Consider the following 17970-nt stretch of genomic DNA (forward strand, 5'->3'; position numbering starts at 1 on the left):
CCGCCCCGGGGGAAAGAGAGCGCGAGCGCGCTGAGCAGAGAGCGGGAGAAAGAGTCCTCGCCCGCCGGCCAGGAGGCCCCGGAGCCAGCCCATGGGGAGAGGACGCCCGGTGTCGGCCACCACGACCGCCGCCGCCCGCGCCGCGCCGGGCCCGTGAAGCCCAGGTAAGCGCAGAGACGGGCGCCAGACCCGTGCCTTCTGGGGACGCCCATAGCCGGGCATTTCCGAACCGAGCCGGCCGCAGGGGACGCCCATAGCCCTGCGTTTCCGAACCGAGCCGGCCACAAGCAGGGAGTGAGCTCTGCTTGCTCCTCTGGGCTGGGCCACACACCTCTGAAAGTTAGGATGCCCGACAGGGCTGGACTGTGTCAGAGCAGTGGCCCCAGAAAACCCAAGCGCCCTATGTCACGGCTCTCCTGGGTTCCCTCGCCTCCTTCCTGGGGCTTCCCCTACTGGGCCATGCCGCCTTGCTGGGAGAGTGCAGCAGCTCCGGTACCACCTGTCATCCTGGTCCTTTGCACGCGCATTCAATTTTCCCTCCTTTGCCTCTCTCTGGGGCCCAGCCTGCTTTCCCCGCCTCCTTCCCTCCCCCCCGCCAGGCTGCAGTTACCAGCGGCCACAGCCGCCCTTGCACTGCAGGCTAGACTGGGGTATATAGACCCATCTGGCCTGAGGCCTCTAACTCCCCTCTCCCAGACTGGCTCACTCCTTCCCTTGGGGCAGCGGTGGGGACCCCAGCCCCCAGCAGTTGTCCTGGGCTCTACCTCAGGAGCCAAGAAACTGTAAAACACCGCTAAGAGGCTGCTTCTGTGTAGAGACGGATTCGGGCCAGCAGCCCTGTTCTTCCCGATGACTCCAGCCTGCCCTGCCTGCACTGCCCACCCACACAAGCCCAGGTGGGGCTCGGGGTGGCCTGGAAGCACCCCAGGAACCAAAGATGCAGTGCAGGAAGAGGCTTCCGAAACTGTGCATCTCTCAACCGTGTTTGACACAAGGGCACACTGAGGCCCAGAGGAGTGAACTGACTTGCCCGAGGTCACACAGCAGGGGACTGGATCAGGGCCAGGATCCAACCTTCTTGTCTCCCAGGGCAGCACCTTCTACAGAGCTCATCTTTCGGGTTCTCACCCTCTGTCCTTCCCCATGGCTCATGACCAGTTCCAGGCTCAGCGAGGCCAGGACATGTCATCCTAGAAATGGTAGTCTCTGTCAAGGGGCTCTGGCCCAGGTGGGCTGTCAGGTCCCAGGCACTTGGGGGAAAGGGTAACCTCCCCCCTACTGGGGCATCCCACCCAGGCAGGTCCTTCGAGTCTCATGTGGGCAGGTAGCATGGAACCTAGCTGTAGGTTGGCACTTGCCTTACTGGTTTGGGGTGCCTTGGCGCTGCAAGGGCGGCGCCAGGAACTGGGGTGCTTGAAGCATGTTTCTAAGCAACTCATGCCGTCATGGTTCTGCTCCAGGGACCCCCTCTGGGAGAGCCCCATGAGGGCAGGAGAGTGATGGAGGGTCCGCCCAGCTTCCTGAAGGACAGCCCAGCCTGGGAGAAGACAGCCCCTGAGAATGGGATTGCAGGACGGGATCTAGACACCCCACCACGAGATGGCCTGCGCCCTGCGGCACTGTGCCTGGGAGAGCCCGCTCCCTTCTGGAGGGGTGTCCTGAGCACCCCAGGCTCCTGGCTGCCCCCTGGCTTCCCGCAGAGCCCCAAGGACACGCTCCCTCTGGTGGAGGGTGAAGGTCCCCGGAATGGAGAGAGGAAGCCTGGCTGGCCAAGCAGCAAGGATGGGCTGCGCTGGAAGGAGGCGATGCTTACCCATCCACTGGCATTCTGTGGCTCACCGTGCCCGCCTCGCTACAGCCCCCTGGATCCTGAGCATAATGGTGGCCATCCCAAGAGTGACCCTGTGGCCTTCCGACCCTTGCACTGCCCCTTCCTTCTGGAGACCAAGATCCTGGAGCGAGCTCCCTTCTGGATGCCCACCTGCTTGCCACCCTACCTAGTGTCCAGCCTGCCCCCAGAGCATCCATGTGACTGGCCCTTGGCCCCACACCCCTGGGTGTACTCCGGGGGCCAGCCCAAAGTGCCCTCCGCCTTCAGCTTAGGCAGCAAGGTGAGTGTTGGAGCAGAGAGGGTACCTGGGGCTGAGGCCACACATGGGAGCTCCGCAGGCCCCAGGGGCAACACTGGCAGGGCCAGACCACTCTGCCAATCCATTCTGATGAAAAGATAAGGTGGTACCCAGGTTGGGGAGGAGGCTATCAGCTCAGACAGAGTCAACACCAAGCAATTCCTTTTCTGGGCATAGCCTTCTCATTAGGTGATGTTTACCCATCCGCTGGCATTCTGCCTGCCTCGCTACAGCCCCCTGATTCCTGAGCATAAGGGTGGCCATCCCAAGAGTGACCCTGTGGCCTTTGGGCCATTTCAGGAATTGACTCACCCATTGTCCACCCAGAAGGAGACCCTGGGAACTGGGGCCTCAGAATGTGTGGTCTTGTTCTCGGAGGAGGGGCAGACAAGGTCCTCTGGGATGTGCTGGTGGTCCTATGGCCTGTACCTATGGCACCTCTCCTCCAAGTGGCCTCCAGGGTCATCTCGGGGATGAGATGTAAAATATTTTGAATCCAGTATGGTACAGGGTATCACACCATCTGAACAGATCCTGAAAGCCCTTTGACTGTGTGTGGCATTAACCCTTTAGTTGCTGGATTGTGGGGAGACCTGAGAAATCCTGGGGAAGGATCTGGGATATCCAAGGCTATGAGGCTGTGGAGCAGGCATTTAGAGATCCAGTGCCTATTAACCAGTACATTCTTCTGTATTTTCACAACTCTTAAAGCCACACAGGTACACACCCGTTCTTGTCCTTTTAAGCACTGGGAAGCAAAGTCAGCACTAGCTTAATCCCTTCTCCTCTCTTTAGGGCTTTTACCACAAGGATCCAAGCATACTCAGGCTGGCAAAGGACCCATTGGCAACTGTGGAACCTGGGCTGCTGGGCTCAGCCCCTCGTGGGCATCTCCAGAGAACTGGGGAGGTGGAACACCCTTCTCTCCACCAGAGGGATGGAGAGACAGGAGTTGGCAGGCATCCGAACCTTTGTCCCCTTCTCCTGGGACATCCAGACACTGTGGCCCGGACCCCGTGGCCCACTTGTTCCCCAGGCCTGGTTCATACTCTTGGCAATGTCTGGGCTGTCCCTGGAGGTGGGAGCCTTGGGTACCAGCTGGGGCCATCAGCCGCAACAAGGTGCCCATCTCCTGGACCTCCTACCACCCAGGCAGGCTATTGCTCATCTCACCCACCAGCTAGAGATGACCCTTGTGGGCAGTGCCAGGAGGACCTGGAGGGGGCCACCAGTGAGCCCAGTGAATCCAGCGAGGAAGCCTATAAGACCCCCAGTCCTAGGGCCTGCCTGCCCAGCCATCACACCAAGCTGAAGAAGACGTGGCTTACTCGACACTCTGAGCAGTTTGGGTGCCCAGACAGCTGCCCTGGGGAGGAGGAGAGCCCGGCAGCCCAGCTGCCAGCCCGCAAGAGGTCAAGCAGCCCCGAGGTCCAGGGAACAGCGAGCAGCCCAGCTGCCAAGCGCCCGACCGGTCCTTTCCCGGGCAGTGTGGGTCAGGGGGCCAGAGGCCGGCAGGAAGTGCTGGACTCAGTATTTGGGAACAAGGCGGAGACAGAACAGCGTGATGACCACAGAGGTAAGGGGACCGAGATGGGGTGGAAGCGGGGGCTGCTGGTGGCCCTACTTGGGAGGGCACCACTGGGACAGGGGCTTTCCAGGGAGGTGGGGTCAGTATACCTTTATGAGTGGGTTACACCCAGCTGCCCCATTGTCTACCTCAATGGGGTAGTTCACTGAGTCCCTTAGCATCTACAAGCCAGAGCCTTCCAGCAAGTGGCTCCTATTTTCCTGTGCCTCCTCCCAAGTCATGGCATACTAGTGAGAATATAATGACAGGGTTCAGTGCGTGGAGTCAAAGGACCTGGGTCCTGACTTGACTGATTCGGTGCTGTGTGACCTTGGGCTAGTTACTTCACCTCTCTGGACTTCAGTTTCTTCATCTATAAAATGGGGATAAAGACAGCACCTACCTCGTAAAGACTGCTGCAGAGATGAAACCATATCATTCACATAAGTAAGCACCCAATGAACAGGCATCTCTGTGATTATCTGGGCCACAAACCCCATTGGAGAATTGGCTCTCCTGAAGGACCCCTTGTCCTGCCCCAGAAACAAATGACAAATCTCTGGGCCAGCTGGATCATGGAAAGTCAGTGTGAACATTGCTGGTGTTAGGACTTGGGCACGACTCGGACCCCTGTGTCACGCGGTGCCCTTCACAGAGGCTGGCACTGCTGACCCAGCCTCGGTTCCTCGGGACCGCCTCAGTTTCTCGGCCTCCTGGAAGCTGGGCCTGAATCAGGACTCTTTCGCTGGCCTTGCACCCCTGCACCTGGCACGGGGCTTTCTGCACTCTCCCAGGCCTCTGCCTGCAGTGGAAGCTCTTGGCTCCTCCACCGCCTTCTTGGGTTACTGCACCTGTGGCCTGTGTTGAAACTCTGCGGCCTTCTCACCTTCCAGCGCCCTCCATCCACGTTGGGATTGCCTCTTCACGCTCTCACACAGCCAGTGGCATCACTGAGCCTGAGGCAAAGCCATCCCAAGTCTACACCAACTGTATCTAGAGCCCCAGCTACCCTAGTATCGTAGAGCCCACCTCGTGGCCCATCAGTCCGTGTCAGGGCTCAGCTCTTTTGAAGTTTTTGGAGGCCTGCTTCTCTTGTTCCGAATCAGGCCTCATAGGCCTGGGCCTAGGAGCTGCGCTGGCCCCACGTGGGGGCGGGCTGGGTGTTAAGGCAGGGCCTGGGGCTCACCAAAGCCCAGGAGGCCCAGATGCCCGACCTGCTGCCATATCTCCTCAGGACCCCGGGACGACGGGGCCAGCCTGCAGGCCCCAGGGCCCCAGGATACACCTGGCGTGCCTCCTGTGGCAGGCATCACTCAGTGCCAAGGCTGTGCCCAGGCAGCTGGCGAGACGGGAGGGCCTGCCCGCTACTCCCAGCCACTGTCCAGGTGAGCCTGTTGCCCCTGGCTGCCCCCAGCACCCTCCCAGTGGGGGCTCCCTGCTCACCTGCCTCCACCCTGTCTCCAGATTGCTGCTGGGAGGGGAGCAGCCACAGGAGGAGGACTCGGCAGCCAGCTCCGAGGAGGGAGGAGGGTCTGGCCCGGAGGCTGGGCTCAGCGTGGGCCTGGCCAAGCACCTGCTCAGCGCACTGGGAGACCGACTGTGCCGTGTTCTGAGGAGGGAGCGGGAGGCCCTGGTCTGGGCGCACCAGGAAGGTGAGTGCGCCCATGGGGCATTCACCCTGCGAGGGCCTGATCCTGTGGCCAGTGCTTTCTCATGGGGCCTCCTTCCCTGCCAGTACTGCCTGCCCATCGTGCCTCCAGCTCAGCTCAGGAGCTCCTGCCTTGCTGTGCCCATATTTCCAGCTCAGGCTCTGAGTCAACTTGTATTCTGAAGTTTCTGGCCTGGGCGGAGGATGTTGGGAAGGTGTAAAACCTGGTCTGGCCCAACGCTTCTAGAGCTTTGGGCTTGCTAGGGAAACAAGATTGAATGCCAAGTGTTTGTAAGAGCTCCAGGAGGTGGCGGGGGGAGCTCCCTGTGGCTTTGCACGGGAGGGAAGGCTTCCGGGGCGGCCAGCTGTCAGGCCCTGGGAGGCTGGTAGGATTAGGGCCAAGGTTAGAGGTCAGCAAAGGCGGCGAGGTGTTCAGCTAGTGCCTCTGGCTCCAGCCTCTCCCTACTGTTTGTTGTTGTTTGGTCACCAAATCATGTCTGACTCTTTGCGACCCCATGAACCACAGCACGCCAGGCTTCCCTGTCCTTCACCATCTTCCGAGTTCGGTCAGACTTATGTCCATTGAATCAGTGACGCCATCCAACCAGCTCATCCTCTGTCGCCCCTTCTCCTGCCCTCAGTCTTTCCCAGCATCAGGGTCTTTTCCAGGCTCCCTTCCATGGTATCCTGGAAAACACACACCCTCGGCCTTGTTACTCCCTGGGTGAGGCCCATAGGTGGTTCCCTCTTTTTTTAATTTTGTATTGGGGTATAGCCAAGTAACAATGTTGTGATAGTTTCAGGTGGACAGCAATGGGACTCAGCTGCACATATATATGTATCCACTCTCCCTCGACCTTCCCTCCCATCCAGGCAGTGGTGGCTCCCTCCTATCCTAGAAAGTCCAGCCCCTTCCCCTCTCACAGCCAGCTCCTGTCCACCCTACCACTCCCTCCGTCCAGATTCCCGGCACACCGCATCACTGTCTGCACAGCTCACTTGAGCTTGTCTGCTCCCTCGGGCCTTGGCACCCTCAGATCCCTCGTCTGGAATGCCCTTCTCCTCCCTTCCTACCTGGTGAATGAAAACTTATTCATCACTTGGGGCCCGTTTGGGCAACTGTCCCCACCCTCACCCTTCCGTCCCGCTCATAATCTAGCAGCCACCCCGTGATGCCATGATCACTGCCGTGTTCGTGGGCTCATCTCTCGCCTTGTGATGTGAGTGCTGGGAGGGCAAGCACCAGGTTCTGACCAGCTTTGAACTACCAGCACCCAGTCCGAGATGGGACAAGTGTGTGTCTGATGAGTAAATGAACGTCTGCTCACCAGCGACCTCCCACCTGCCAGCAAGTGCTTAGTCTGAAACTCTGGGTGAGAGAGGGAGTAAGGTTTCCTCTTCTGAGATACAGAGGAGTCCCTGAGGAAATGGTCTTCCCAGGTGGCACTAGTGGTAAAGAACCTGCCTGCCAATGCAGGAGATGGAGTAGATGCAGGTTCAGTCCCTGGGTTGGGAAGGTTCCCTGGAGGAGGGCATGGCAACCCACTCTAGTATCCTTGCCAACCCAATCCAGAATCCCATGGACAGAGAAGCCTGGTGGGCTACAGTCCATGGGGTCACAAAGAGTCAGACATGACTGAGTGACTTAGCACACATGCCCCTGAGAAGACCCCACTGCCCTGGAGGATGAGGGATGAAAGTTTGTATTGGGTGGATCTGGAAGCCCTGGGACAGGCATTGGAGGGGCATACTGACTGAGCTGTCCTGGGTGGGTTGGTTGCAGATGGTGGTGTGGTAGAGGGGCTGTTGATTGATCCAGGGTGACTGCAAGAGGCCTGTCTCCCTTTTGGGGTAGCCCCTCAGTGAAAACTGCCCCTGTCTGTGCATCCCTCCCACATGAGGTCCCCAAAGGGGCCACTGGCTTGAGGCCCCTCTGACCCTGTTCTCTCCTGTGGTTAGCAGGCCAGGCACCAGTCGGGACTGAGGACGACCCAAGCCTTCCACGCTGCTGCAGCCACTGCCACCACGGACTGTTCAATACCCACTGGAGATGCCCTCACTGCAGCCACCGGCTGTGTGTGGCCTGTGGTCGCATGGCAGGTGCTGGGAGCACCAGGGAGAAAGCAGGTAGGAAAGGAGCTGGGGGCCTCGGAAGGGCTGCTTTAAAGTTCATGGTCAGGGACTTCCCTGGTGGTCCAGTGGTTAAGACTCTGTGCATCCACTACAGGGAGCATGGGTTCAATCCCCAGTCAGGGAACTAAAATTCTACATGCCCCAAGGCATAGGCCAAAAAAAAAAAAAAGAGTTCAAGGCCATTTCTTGGCTGAGTCTCCCCAAGAGTCTCCCTCCCCAGCCTGCTTAGTGCCCCTTGGGCCAGGCAGTTTCCTCTCCAGATCAGAGGGCCATGCCTGTGTTCTAGCCCACCCTTGAAAGAAGTTACATGCCTCCTCTCTGCCCCTCCCTTTGCTCAGCTTGTACCTTTTTAAACCTTACAACACTGGGGGGTGGATATTATTGCCTCCATTTTCCAGATAGGAAGAAAAACTCACGTTAAGTGACTTGCCCAAGGTCACACAACAAGTAAGTGTTAGGTCCAGGATTTAAAGTCAGGTCTTCTGATTCCAAGTCTTGCTGTCTTCATGGTTCTCAGCTTTCTCTCCCTTGGCTCAACTCGGCCACCTCAACACTTGAAGTTTCCCAGTGTTCCAACAGACATGGCCAAAAAGAGTTCCAGGGTCAGAAACCTTTCGGAACACCGTATTCTACACGATCATCTTGCAATGCACTCAGCATATTAAAGGCTCTGTGTTCTGCAAGCAGAGGATCTTATGTCACTATGGAACCCAAGTTTCCCAGAAGGCCCGTGTTTTGTAGATTGTCAAGGTCCCCGATTGAAATATCATGCCCTTGCCCTTCTTCCCTGACCTTAACCTGAGGTTACCTTGATTTCCTGACCCACAGCTTCTGCCTTCCCACCCCAACAGGCTCTCAGGGACAGTCCACAGAGAAGTGTGGCCAGGAAGCTGGGCACAGTGCCGGTTCCCTGATGCTCACCCAGTTTGTCTCCAGTCAGGGTGAGCTCTCTTGGAGGGGCAGGGTGGACAGAGGGCGGGTCCAGGGGGCCAGCTTCCTGTGTGGATATCCCTCAGCGCTATCCCATGTCTTCCTGGTGAGTGAGGCCAAGCTGTGCAGGAGTGGCCCCCTGTTTGCCGTCACTGGCAAGTCCCATCTCCCCTCTACCCCTTACAGCTTTGGCAGAATTAAGCGCTGCAATGCACCAGGTCTGGGTCAAGTTTGACATTCGGGGGCACTGCCCCTGCCAAGCTGATGCCCGAGTGTGGACTGCTGGGGATGGAGGCCTGCAGGTAAGAAAGCAGGGCATGGGATAGGGCGCTAGCCTGTGGGGCCCAGGATAAGGCAGTGTGTCTTCAAATCTCTGACCTCGGCAGGGTTTGGTCCTTCAGTGGGAATGAAGAGGGACGTGGAAGCTGGGTGAAGTTGGGACACTTCTCTTCTTCCCCTGGGGACCAGGATCCCTGGAGTGAGCTCGAGCATCTGCCCCCACCCAGGCCCCAGAAGTCCTCACTCTGCCTGCCGGGAGCTCCCACCTTCTTTGTGGGTGTTCTTGGTATAACTGCCAGCGTTTCTTCTTTCCGCTTGGGAGAGCGCGCCAGCAGGCAGAGTGTGCGTCCGTCTTCTCAGTATGCGCACGCGTATTCACCTGTTTCAGTTGTGTCCGTCCGTGGACTGTAGCCTGCCAGGCTCCTCTGTCCATGGGATTCTCCAGGCAAGATTACTGGAGTGGGTTGCCACCCTCCTCCAGGGGATCTTCCTGACCCTGGGATCGAACCCACATCTCTTATGTCTCCTGCATTGATTCAGATGGGTTCTTTACCACCAGAGCCACCGTAGGAAGTCCTCTTCTTAGTATTCCCCACACCTAATACAGAGCAGGTGCTCAATATGCATTTCACAGCTTTTTTTTTTTTTATGAAGTTCATGTACTTAACTGTAAAATTCATATATTCAATAAATAGTTTAGAGAATGGTTTTTGTGTGTTAGATACTGTATACATTCCAGCTGTGGAAAATGTGGAAAATATAGATAAGAAAACAGCAATGGCTTCTAATGTCACCATTGTCGTTTTGACATATTTCTTTCCAATCATTTGCCTCCATGTTTATTCCAGCCTCTTTTACATAGACTTTAGATCCGGCTGCACGCATGAGTCCATGGGCAACTTTTCTCCACCTAATGCTCTATCATATGACATTTTGCTCCTTGTAAACACCATTTTAGGACTTACAGGGGTCCACTGTGAATACTTGGGGGTTGAATTGGATTGAGTTGCATTTGCCATTTTTACATCTCTGATTGGATTGGGGGGGTGGTGGTGACTGGGTTTAACAGAAGGAGCCGACGGAGAAGACTCCCCCAACTCCACAACCTTCCTGCAATGGGGATACCAACAGGACCAAGGACATTAAAGAAGGTGAGCAGCCCCCTGCCCCTCACTCAGACTGTGTGGGGGAAGCTGAGTCAGGTTGGAATCCCCGGGAGAGATTGGAACTACTTTAGCCATCCCTATCCCCATCACCATTTCTCTCCTCAAGTCATCCTAAAGAAAGTGTAGTGTATGTGTGTGTGTGTGTGTGTGTTTGTGTGAAGTCAGTTCAGTCGTGTCTGACTCTTTGAGACCCCATGGACTGTAGCCCACCAGGCCCCTCTGCCCATGGGATTCTCCAGGCAAGAATACTGGAGTGGGGTGCCATGCCTTCCTCCATCTAAAGAAAATCAATCTCAGTAAAATCTAGGACAGACTTCTAGCTCTTTACTGTCCAGACCCCTGATATGAGTCCCTCGTTTGGAGAGGCCCTAGAGACCCTGCCAGGAAAGCTGGTGGGAGGTGAGTGCATCTAGGGCAGAGGTGAGATAGGCAAGGCCAGCGAAGGCTGAACAGGCATAGCCAGGAGATGAGGGAAGCACGTGTGTGGCCAATGGAACCTCTACAGAAAGGTGAAGCCCCGCACCCCTCTCCTCCTTCACAGAGACCCCAGACTCCACAGAGACCCCGGCAGAAGACCGTGCCAGCCGAGGGCCCCTGCCTTGTCCCTCTCTGTGTGAACTGCTTGCCTCCACCGCTGTCAAACTCTGCCTGGGGCATGAACGGATACACATGGCCTTTGCCCCTGTCACTCCGGCCCTGCCCAGCGTGAGCAAGGGCATAAAGGGAGGCCTGGGGGCCCGGGACCCAAGCTGGGCTACCCTCCCCTGTAGGCTCAGGTGGGTCCTAAGTACTCCCTCCCCTCTGTCCCTCCCTCCCCGCAGGACGACCGCATCACCAACATCCTGGACAGCATCATCGCGCAGGTCGTGGAGCGGAAGATCCAGGAAAAATCCCTGGGGCCGGGGCTGCGGGCAGGGCCGGGAATGCGGGCCGGGCCGGGCCTGCGCAAGGGCCTGGGCCTGCCCCTCTCCCCCGTTCGGCCCCGGCTGCCTCCCCCTGGAGCTCTGTTGTGGCTGCAGGAGCCCAGGCCTCAGCGAGGCTTCCACCTCTTCCAGGAGCACTGGAGGCAGGGCCAGGTGAGGCTCCCAGCTCTCACGGCCTTGCCTGAGAGGCCTGAAGGAGGCTTCCTGGCTCTTTGGCCCCGCAATCCTCAGTGCTCTGTGCTTGCTTTGAGGGGTTACCCTAGTCAGGGGGGCTGTGATGGGGTCCCTGGTGTCTGGGTTGAGTCTGTTGGGCATGACCACCCTCCTCCAAATATACACAGGGCCTTTGATCTTGAGGCCAAGGCAGACCTGGTCAGTCACTCAGAGGGAACAAGGCTGGTCCCCATGCCGTTCTGGTGCCCGACAACATGCTACAGTCTGGCCCCACTGGGTACCCGCTCCATTCTCCCCATGTTCCCCTTTCTTTTCCCATTGCAGCCTGTGCTGGTGTCAGGAATTCAGAGGACACTTCAGGGCCACCTTTGGGGGTCAGAAGCTCTTGGGGCGCTCAGAGGCGAGGTGCAGGCACTGACCCCCCTTGGGCCTCCCCAGCCCACCAGCCTGGGCAGTGCAACATTCTGGGAGGGATTCTCCCGGCCTGAGAGTGAGTATCCCAGATGGGGAGGAAGAGGCGGGAGCCTGAGCCTGGGGTGTGGCAGTGGGCAAGGCCATGGAGTCTCAGAGTGGACCTGGGGGAGGCTAGAAGCAGAGCCCCCTGCAGAAACTAGACTCTATCACCACCATGGGAGCAGGGCCCTCTGGGCCCATGAGGTTTCTCCCTGAGCCAACAGCTGTTCTGTCTCCCTGCTAGGTCGCCCGAAGTCAGATGAGGGCTCGGTGTTCCTACTGCACAGAGCTCTGGGGGACGAGGACACCATCAGGTATGTGGTGCCAAGGGCTGCCCGGGCCTCCCCACATCTCCTGTTTGGCCTTGGAATCCTCAGTGCTCTGTGCTTGCCTTAGGGGCGTTACCCTAGTCTCAGGGGCTGTGACGGGGTCCCTGGTGCCTGAGTTGAGTCTGTTGGGTGTGACATTACCCTCCCCCTTCCCCCCCCAACACAGGGTAGAGAACCTGGCTGCCAGCCTCCCACTCCCAGAGTACTGTGCCCGCCATGGGAAACTCAACCTGGCTTCCTACCTCCCTCCTGGCCCTGTCCTGCGTCCACTGGAGCCCCAGCTGTGGGCAGCCTATGGTGAGTGTCCACTCCACTCCTGCCCAGTCCCTACCCCTCTACATATCATCCCCAAGAACCCATGAGTCTGTGCCAAGGTCCTGGGGCCTATTCCCAACTAGCCTTTCTCCACCTCCATACAGGTGTGAGCCCACACCGTGGGCACCTGGGGACCAAGAACCTCTGTGTGGAGGTGACCGACCTGGTCAGTGTCCTGGTACATGCTGAAGCCCCCCTGCCCGCCTGGCGCCGGACACAGAAAGGTGCGTCCTCAGCTGGAAGCAGGGTGGGCACGAGCTTCTGAGGCGAAGTGGTGTCTCTGCTGGCCCCAGGTCCTCCTGAGCTGTCTTTCTTTCCCAGATTTCCTCTCAGGCCTGGACGGGGAGGGGCTGTGGTCTCCGGGCAGCCAGGTCAGCACCGTGTGGCATGTGTTCCGGGCACAGGACGCCCAGCGCATCCGCCGCTTTCTCCAGATGGTGAGGAGGGAGCCGGGGACCCCTCCCCTTCCCCTCCCAGCCCCAGGAGCTCTCCCTCTGTGTGTACCCTGTGTGCTCGCTCCCTCGCCTCAGGTGAGCTGGACTTGACAGGTGCAGAGGAGGCAGACGGGGCCCTTAGGAGAGGTGTGTGGTGGGGTGCACAGCAAGTGGGGGGTTGAGGCAGGACCTGGTGATGGAGTGAGGCACGAGCTGCCGCCGGCTGGGCCCTGGGTCTATCGTCTTCATCAGTTGTCATAGGTACCACATTCGGTAGGGCTTCCCTGGGGGCTCAGGATGGTAAAGCGTCTGCCTGCAGTGCAGGAAACCCAGGGTTCAGTCCCTGGGTCGGGAAGATGCCCTGGAGAAGGGAATGGCAACCCACTCCAGTATTCTTGCCTGGAGAATTACCCGGACAGAGGAGCCTGGCAGGCTACAGTCCATGGGATTGCAAAGAGTCAGACAGGATTGAGTGACTAACCCACACACTTTATGAGGAGGTGCCCTTTGGGGTGCTAGCAAGGAACAGCTGAGGGGGGGCAGCCATAGTAGGCAGAGGGAGAGATGGGACCTAGAGAAGGGGCAGGGAAGGAGAAGAGGAGGGGTTGAGCAGAAGGTGGCCGAGGCCCTGTGGTTCCAAAGTCCAGCGGAGCCCTGATTGTCCTAGGGAAGGGACGCCCACCAAGGGTCACCCCTGCTCAGGCACATGCGCACACACAGACATGCAAGTGTCAGCGCGGCTGTCCATCACCACCCCCCTACCCACACGCGCGCGGAAAGATGGGTGGACTCACATGGGCTGGAACACACAGAGCGGAGCAGACCACAGTATGCCTTCACACACACATGGCCTTGTCTGGGCTGGGTGTGGCTGGATGTGGGCAGTCCTGAATGGCCAAGCCGATGATTCATGGGGAGGGTCGGAGGGGCATAGCCTCACTGAGAGGCCTGGGAAACACTGCTCAGATTCCAGGTCGGACTTCTTGGCACCTGCCTGGGATTACCCTACAGTCCAGCCTATGGTCCAGCCTGACTCATCAGCCGGGTCTTGGAGGTCTGAACCCTGAGCCCAGGGATAATGGCTGAGGTCCTAACTGAAGGGCTTGGAAGGAGCTGGTGGGCACCTGGAGCACAAGGCTGGGTTCCCCTGGCCCCTGGCCTCCATGAGCCCCCGTCTGCACAAGAAGTCCCCACTCTGGTTGGAGAGGGGAGGGGTGGTGAAGGCCCCCCAAAGCTTTGCCTACTTCAAAGGCCTCAGCCTAGACAGTCTAGGTTCATCCACTGAGAGTCAGAACTTCTGAGTCTGGATCTGGGATCTTAGGAGAATCTGATGAAAGCTTCAAATTGTCTTCCTAGGGACATATGGCTACCTACTCACCCACTTTAGCATGCAGTTCAGGATGTCCCAGGATTCCACCAAGTTAAGAGCTCCACCAAGTTAAGAGCTCCTGGCATAGACGGTTTATGAGTTGCGATTCTGCAGGATGTCTTCCTGGGTTTTGGAGAACGGAGTACCTTTGGAGGAGGGAGCAGAGAGCCCAGGGCCAGAGACACAGAGGCTATTCAAGCCATCTATCCCCAGGAAAAGCAGAGATTTGGACCCTCTGCCTCAGACTCTTAATCCTTCCTTCTGATCTTCCAGATCTCTGCTTTGCTGGCCTAAGCGGCCCCAGGCCCCAGTACCCGGGTCCTGTCCCCGTCACCTCTACATCCTCCCCGACCTGCCCTTCAAGACTCTACAGCTCCTACCTGTGTCTCTGGCCTTTGGGAAGCCCACGCCCCATCTTCCTGCAGCCCTACCCTAGCCTCTCCCCCACTCCACTTGCTCATCCCTCCTTCTCTTCTTTGAGGTGTGCCCCACTGGGGCAGGAAACTTGGAGCCTGGTACCCCTGGCAGGTGCTACCTGGACGCAGGGCTGCGGCGGCGCCTGCGGGAGGAGTGGGGTGTGAGCTGCTGGACCCTGCTGCAGGCCCCCGGAGAAGCTGTGCTGGTGCCCGCGGGGGCTCCCCACCAGGTGCTTCCCCAGCGCGTGCCAGTGGGGGCTCTCTGCAGAGAGCTCAGAGTATCAGAAGCAGTCCCCAGGCTGTTACACCCTCTGTTTTTCCTGCGGAGCTAGGCAGAACAGGAAGTCATGCCTCCATTGGAGGGAAGAGGAGAATCCTGTGGTCTTGAAGTCATCAAGCTTACTGGGCATCAAGCTTACTGGGCATCAAGCTTATCCCTTGATGTCTGCTCTGCCTGCACCATCTCTGGCATCCCTTTGGCCTACTTTTGGCCACACCCTTTGTGGTGCCCCTTGCTGGATCCAGGACATCCGCTCTCTGAGAGCTGGTTGGGTGGGGCTCATTAACCAGAAGTACAGCTCAGGGATCAGAGGGGCAGGATGCGTCACCCTGAGTCTCCATTGACCGCCCCCCCGACCTGTCTCCTCCCTGGCACAGGTGCAGGGCCTGGTAAGCACAGTGAGCGTCACTCAGCACTTCATGTCCCCTGAGACCTCTGCCCTCTCTGCTCAGCTCTGCCACCAGGGGCCCAGCCTGCCCACTGACCACCGCTTGCTTTATGCCCAGGTGAGTGGAACACTGGCCAGGAGCCTGGTTGTGCTGCCCAATTTCGCCATCAAACAGAGCTGGGTCCAGGGAGGGCCTTCTTGGCAGGGTGAGCCCAGGGGCATGACTGTAAACTCCTTGTCCTCTCTCTTTCTCCTAGATGGACTGGGCTGTGTTCCAAGCAGTGAAGGTGGCTGTGGGAACATTGCAAGAGGCTAAATAGGGGTGGGAGGTCCCAGGTGTCTGGGGTGGAGGTCAGGGGCAGGCATGGCTTCAGCAGAGAATGGCACTGGGGAACTTGGGGACTTTGGATCAATTCCGCACTCTGGACACAAGCAGGCACCACGTTCCCTGCCCTTGACCTGAGCCCTGATGCCAACAACCACAGTGCCACTGAAGCTTACACCTGCCCTTTGCATACTGGCACTTGCTCTGCCCCTAAGCCCTTCTCCAAGTATCAGACCCAGACTGGGGGGTGATTGTCTCCTAACCCCTGCCCCCAACCCAGCAGACAAACAGCCCTTCCCTGGGGGACCTCAGACATCATTCTGGCTTAAGTGACACCTTCTGTTGCTGCTTCACCTCCTGCTGTCTCCTGTGTCTGAGCTCTGCTCATACCACCCACAGCCTCCTGGGCTCCCAGAGGCCCTTCTCCCTGCAGGTGTGCTAGACAAGGGGTCACTGACATCCCGCCTTCCTGCCACAGAGCTGTGAAGTGTGGGGAGGGGACGGCCTCAGGTCACCATCTAGGCTTGGCCGGAGGGTGCGATAGATATGGGTGAGGCCCCATCCCTGCTCCCTCCTCTGCCTCCTTCCTTCTGGATTTCCATTAAAGGCTGTTGTTTTGTGAATGCTGCCTTGTGGTTGGCCCTGCTCCTGCAGGCCACGTGGACAGGGAGGGAGGGGGACACCTGGAACTGGAGCAGGGTGGGAGGGGGCTGAAGCAGTGGTGACAGGGACCTCAGACACCCCTGCCTGCTCTTCTTAGGGTGGGGGAGGGCGCTGTGTCCCTCCCTCCCACAGAGGAGCAAAGAGGGGCTGACCTTGAGGATGCTCCTGACAGCAGGCAAGGCGGAGGTCTCCGTCACAGCAGCATGGCATCTCCCTGTGTGACACTAGAGCCCCAGAAGCCCTAACTCACCTTGCAAACTTCAGGCCAAACATCTTTCCTGTCTGAACTGGAGCTCTGGGAGTCTGGCCCCAGAAAGCCCCTGACCAGCCTTTTGCCGTCGGTGCCCATGGCCAGCCCCATGCCCACTGGCTGGTGCTGGAGACAGCTGACAGTCCCTCCCCACCCCTAGGGCCCTCTGGTGTGGCTCCATCCCTCCCCTCTTCCTTGTATTTCTCACCCTCAACACGCTCTGACTCTTGTTACAATTGTTCCTGCGGTGGTTCTGGGAATGTTATTTTTTTTATGAAATAAAATTTTTTATTATAAATTTAATATACTTTCAGAACTTTTAGAAAATAAGAAAAAGAAACCTGTATACTATTTATCTCTACTCACCTTCAATCCAACCACTCTTATGTTGGTGTATTTCCTTTAGTTTTTTTTTTCTCCAGGGATCTGTTTTACACATGGTTGAATTGGGGGTGTTTTGCATTAAGTTTCTTTCTTTAACACTGATCATCATCATTTTCTGGGTTGCTCTCTAACCTTTGTTTTAAGAAAGTGTTAGTTGCCCAGTTGTGTCCGACTCTTTGCCATCCTATGGACTGTAGTCCACAGGCTCCTCTGTCCATAGGATTCTCCAAGCAAGAATACTGGAGTGAGTTGCCATTCCCTTCTCCAGCAGATCTTTCTGACCCAGGGATCGAACCCCAGTCTCCTGCATTGCTTCCAGATTCTTTACCACTGAGCCACCAGGGAAGCCAGTTTATTTTAAATGGTCACTTGTATTATTTTAGGCTTGGCAGTGATTTACATAAACATTGCCCATTTTTCCAAATAATTCAATTTCTTCCTTGTATGCAAGGCTAGGCTATTTTCATTTTTTTTCCTGGGATAGGAAAAGAAGAGAAAATTAAGGAACTACTGCCTTTGATGTGTCAGTGTTTTAACTGATCTCATTGAAACCTTTTATCATAACTTTGGGGTCGATATTATTTAATTCTGTTTTACAGAAGAGGAAAGAGAGAGGCCGGGGTTAAGTCACACCCAAGGTCACACAGCATCACCCAAGGTCACACAGCAATTTTACTGGCAGCACTGGGGCTGGAGCCAGGTTTCCTGACTTGAGCTACCTCATGGATATCACAGCCTTCACACTTAATGGGCTTTGCAGATGGCCCTTGCTGCTGTCTCCTCTGTCCTCTTCCTTCCAGTACAGACAGCCACTTCTCAGCTGCTCTTGTTCCAAGTGGCACAGAGTGAGCTGTCCTTACCTATATCTCACCTTGTAATGCTGTGTCCTAATGTCACCCCAGAACCCCCTACATGGGGTCCTTCCTGTGGGAAGACGGGGAAGGCCTCGTGACAGGGCCTCTCCCCTCTCCGGGCCTCTCCCCCCTCCAGTCGTCTCTGCCACCTCCCTTTTCGTGGCGCGTTGTAGCATCCTTGAGGGCATATTGGGTCGGGCTCCTAGGGAACAGAAGGTGGACCAAATGTTCCAGGACTCACCTGGGAATGAAGCTAGTCCAGGTGGGGACTGACCCTGAAACAACCTGGGGCCCTTGGTGGCCCTCTTCCTCAAGGAGGCTCAGTGGGCCACCCCCAGTCCAGCCCTGTCCTTTGGGCCTTTGTTTCTCCCAGCATCCTGTGGTCTACCTGCTCTAGTCCTGCTCACTGGCCCAGATTTCACAACCTCAGAGCCAGACGTGACATCAGAATGTACATATCCAACTCTGCCTTTCTCTTTTTTTCTTATCAAATACATTTTTTAGGCTTTTTTTCTGGGTGGGGGGCGCTGTACTCTGTGGCTTGTGGGATCTTAGTTCCCC

General features: G+C 57.4%; 1 protein-coding gene across 2 annotated transcripts; it reads left to right on the forward strand.

Moving 5' to 3' along the window:
• The first annotated feature begins 8 nt into the window (after positions 1-8).
• On the forward strand, positions 9-16474 carry HR (HR lysine demethylase and nuclear receptor corepressor). Of its 2 annotated transcripts, none has more exons than XM_069574025.1 (19): positions 9-164; positions 1461-2111; positions 2925-3705; positions 4931-5081; positions 5161-5348; positions 7304-7471; positions 8329-8418; positions 8594-8709; positions 9756-9837; positions 10394-10557; positions 10674-10928; positions 11274-11439; positions 11647-11716; positions 11898-12028; positions 12151-12270; positions 12368-12483; positions 14331-14495; positions 14923-15051; positions 15191-16474. In XM_069574025.1, exons 2-19 carry the CDS (start codon positions 1500-1502, stop codon positions 15251-15253), a joined length of 3567 nt encoding a protein of 1188 aa, XP_069430126.1. In that variant the 5' UTR covers positions 9-164; positions 1461-1499; the 3' UTR covers positions 15254-16474. The 2 variants fall into 2 exon arrangements, with proteins under 2 accessions (XP_069430126.1, XP_069430125.1); XM_069574024.1 differs by having other exon boundaries at positions 85-164; positions 7307-7471.
• The last annotated feature ends 1496 nt before the right edge of the window (positions 16475-17970 follow it).

Source organism: Ovis canadensis, chromosome 2 (genome assembly GCF_042477335.2).
Source record: "Ovis canadensis isolate MfBH-ARS-UI-01 breed Bighorn chromosome 2, ARS-UI_OviCan_v2, whole genome shotgun sequence".
Lineage (NCBI taxonomy): Eukaryota > Metazoa > Chordata > Mammalia > Artiodactyla > Bovidae > Ovis > Ovis canadensis.

Excerpts from the sequence above, each read along its gene's own strand:
- HR (XM_069574025.1), top strand. The coding sequence starts at position 1,500 with ATGGAGGGTCCGCCCAGCTTCCTGAAGGACAGCCCAGCCTGGGAGAAG. Across the intron at positions 2,112-2,924 it reads CCTTCAGCTTAGGCAGCAAG|GGCTTTTACCACAAGGATCC; the intron begins GTGAGTGTTGGA and ends TCCTCTCTTTAG. Across the intron at positions 12,484-14,330 it reads TCCGCCGCTTTCTCCAGATG|GTGTGCCCCACTGGGGCAGG; the intron begins GTGAGGAGGGAG and ends CTCTTCTTTGAG.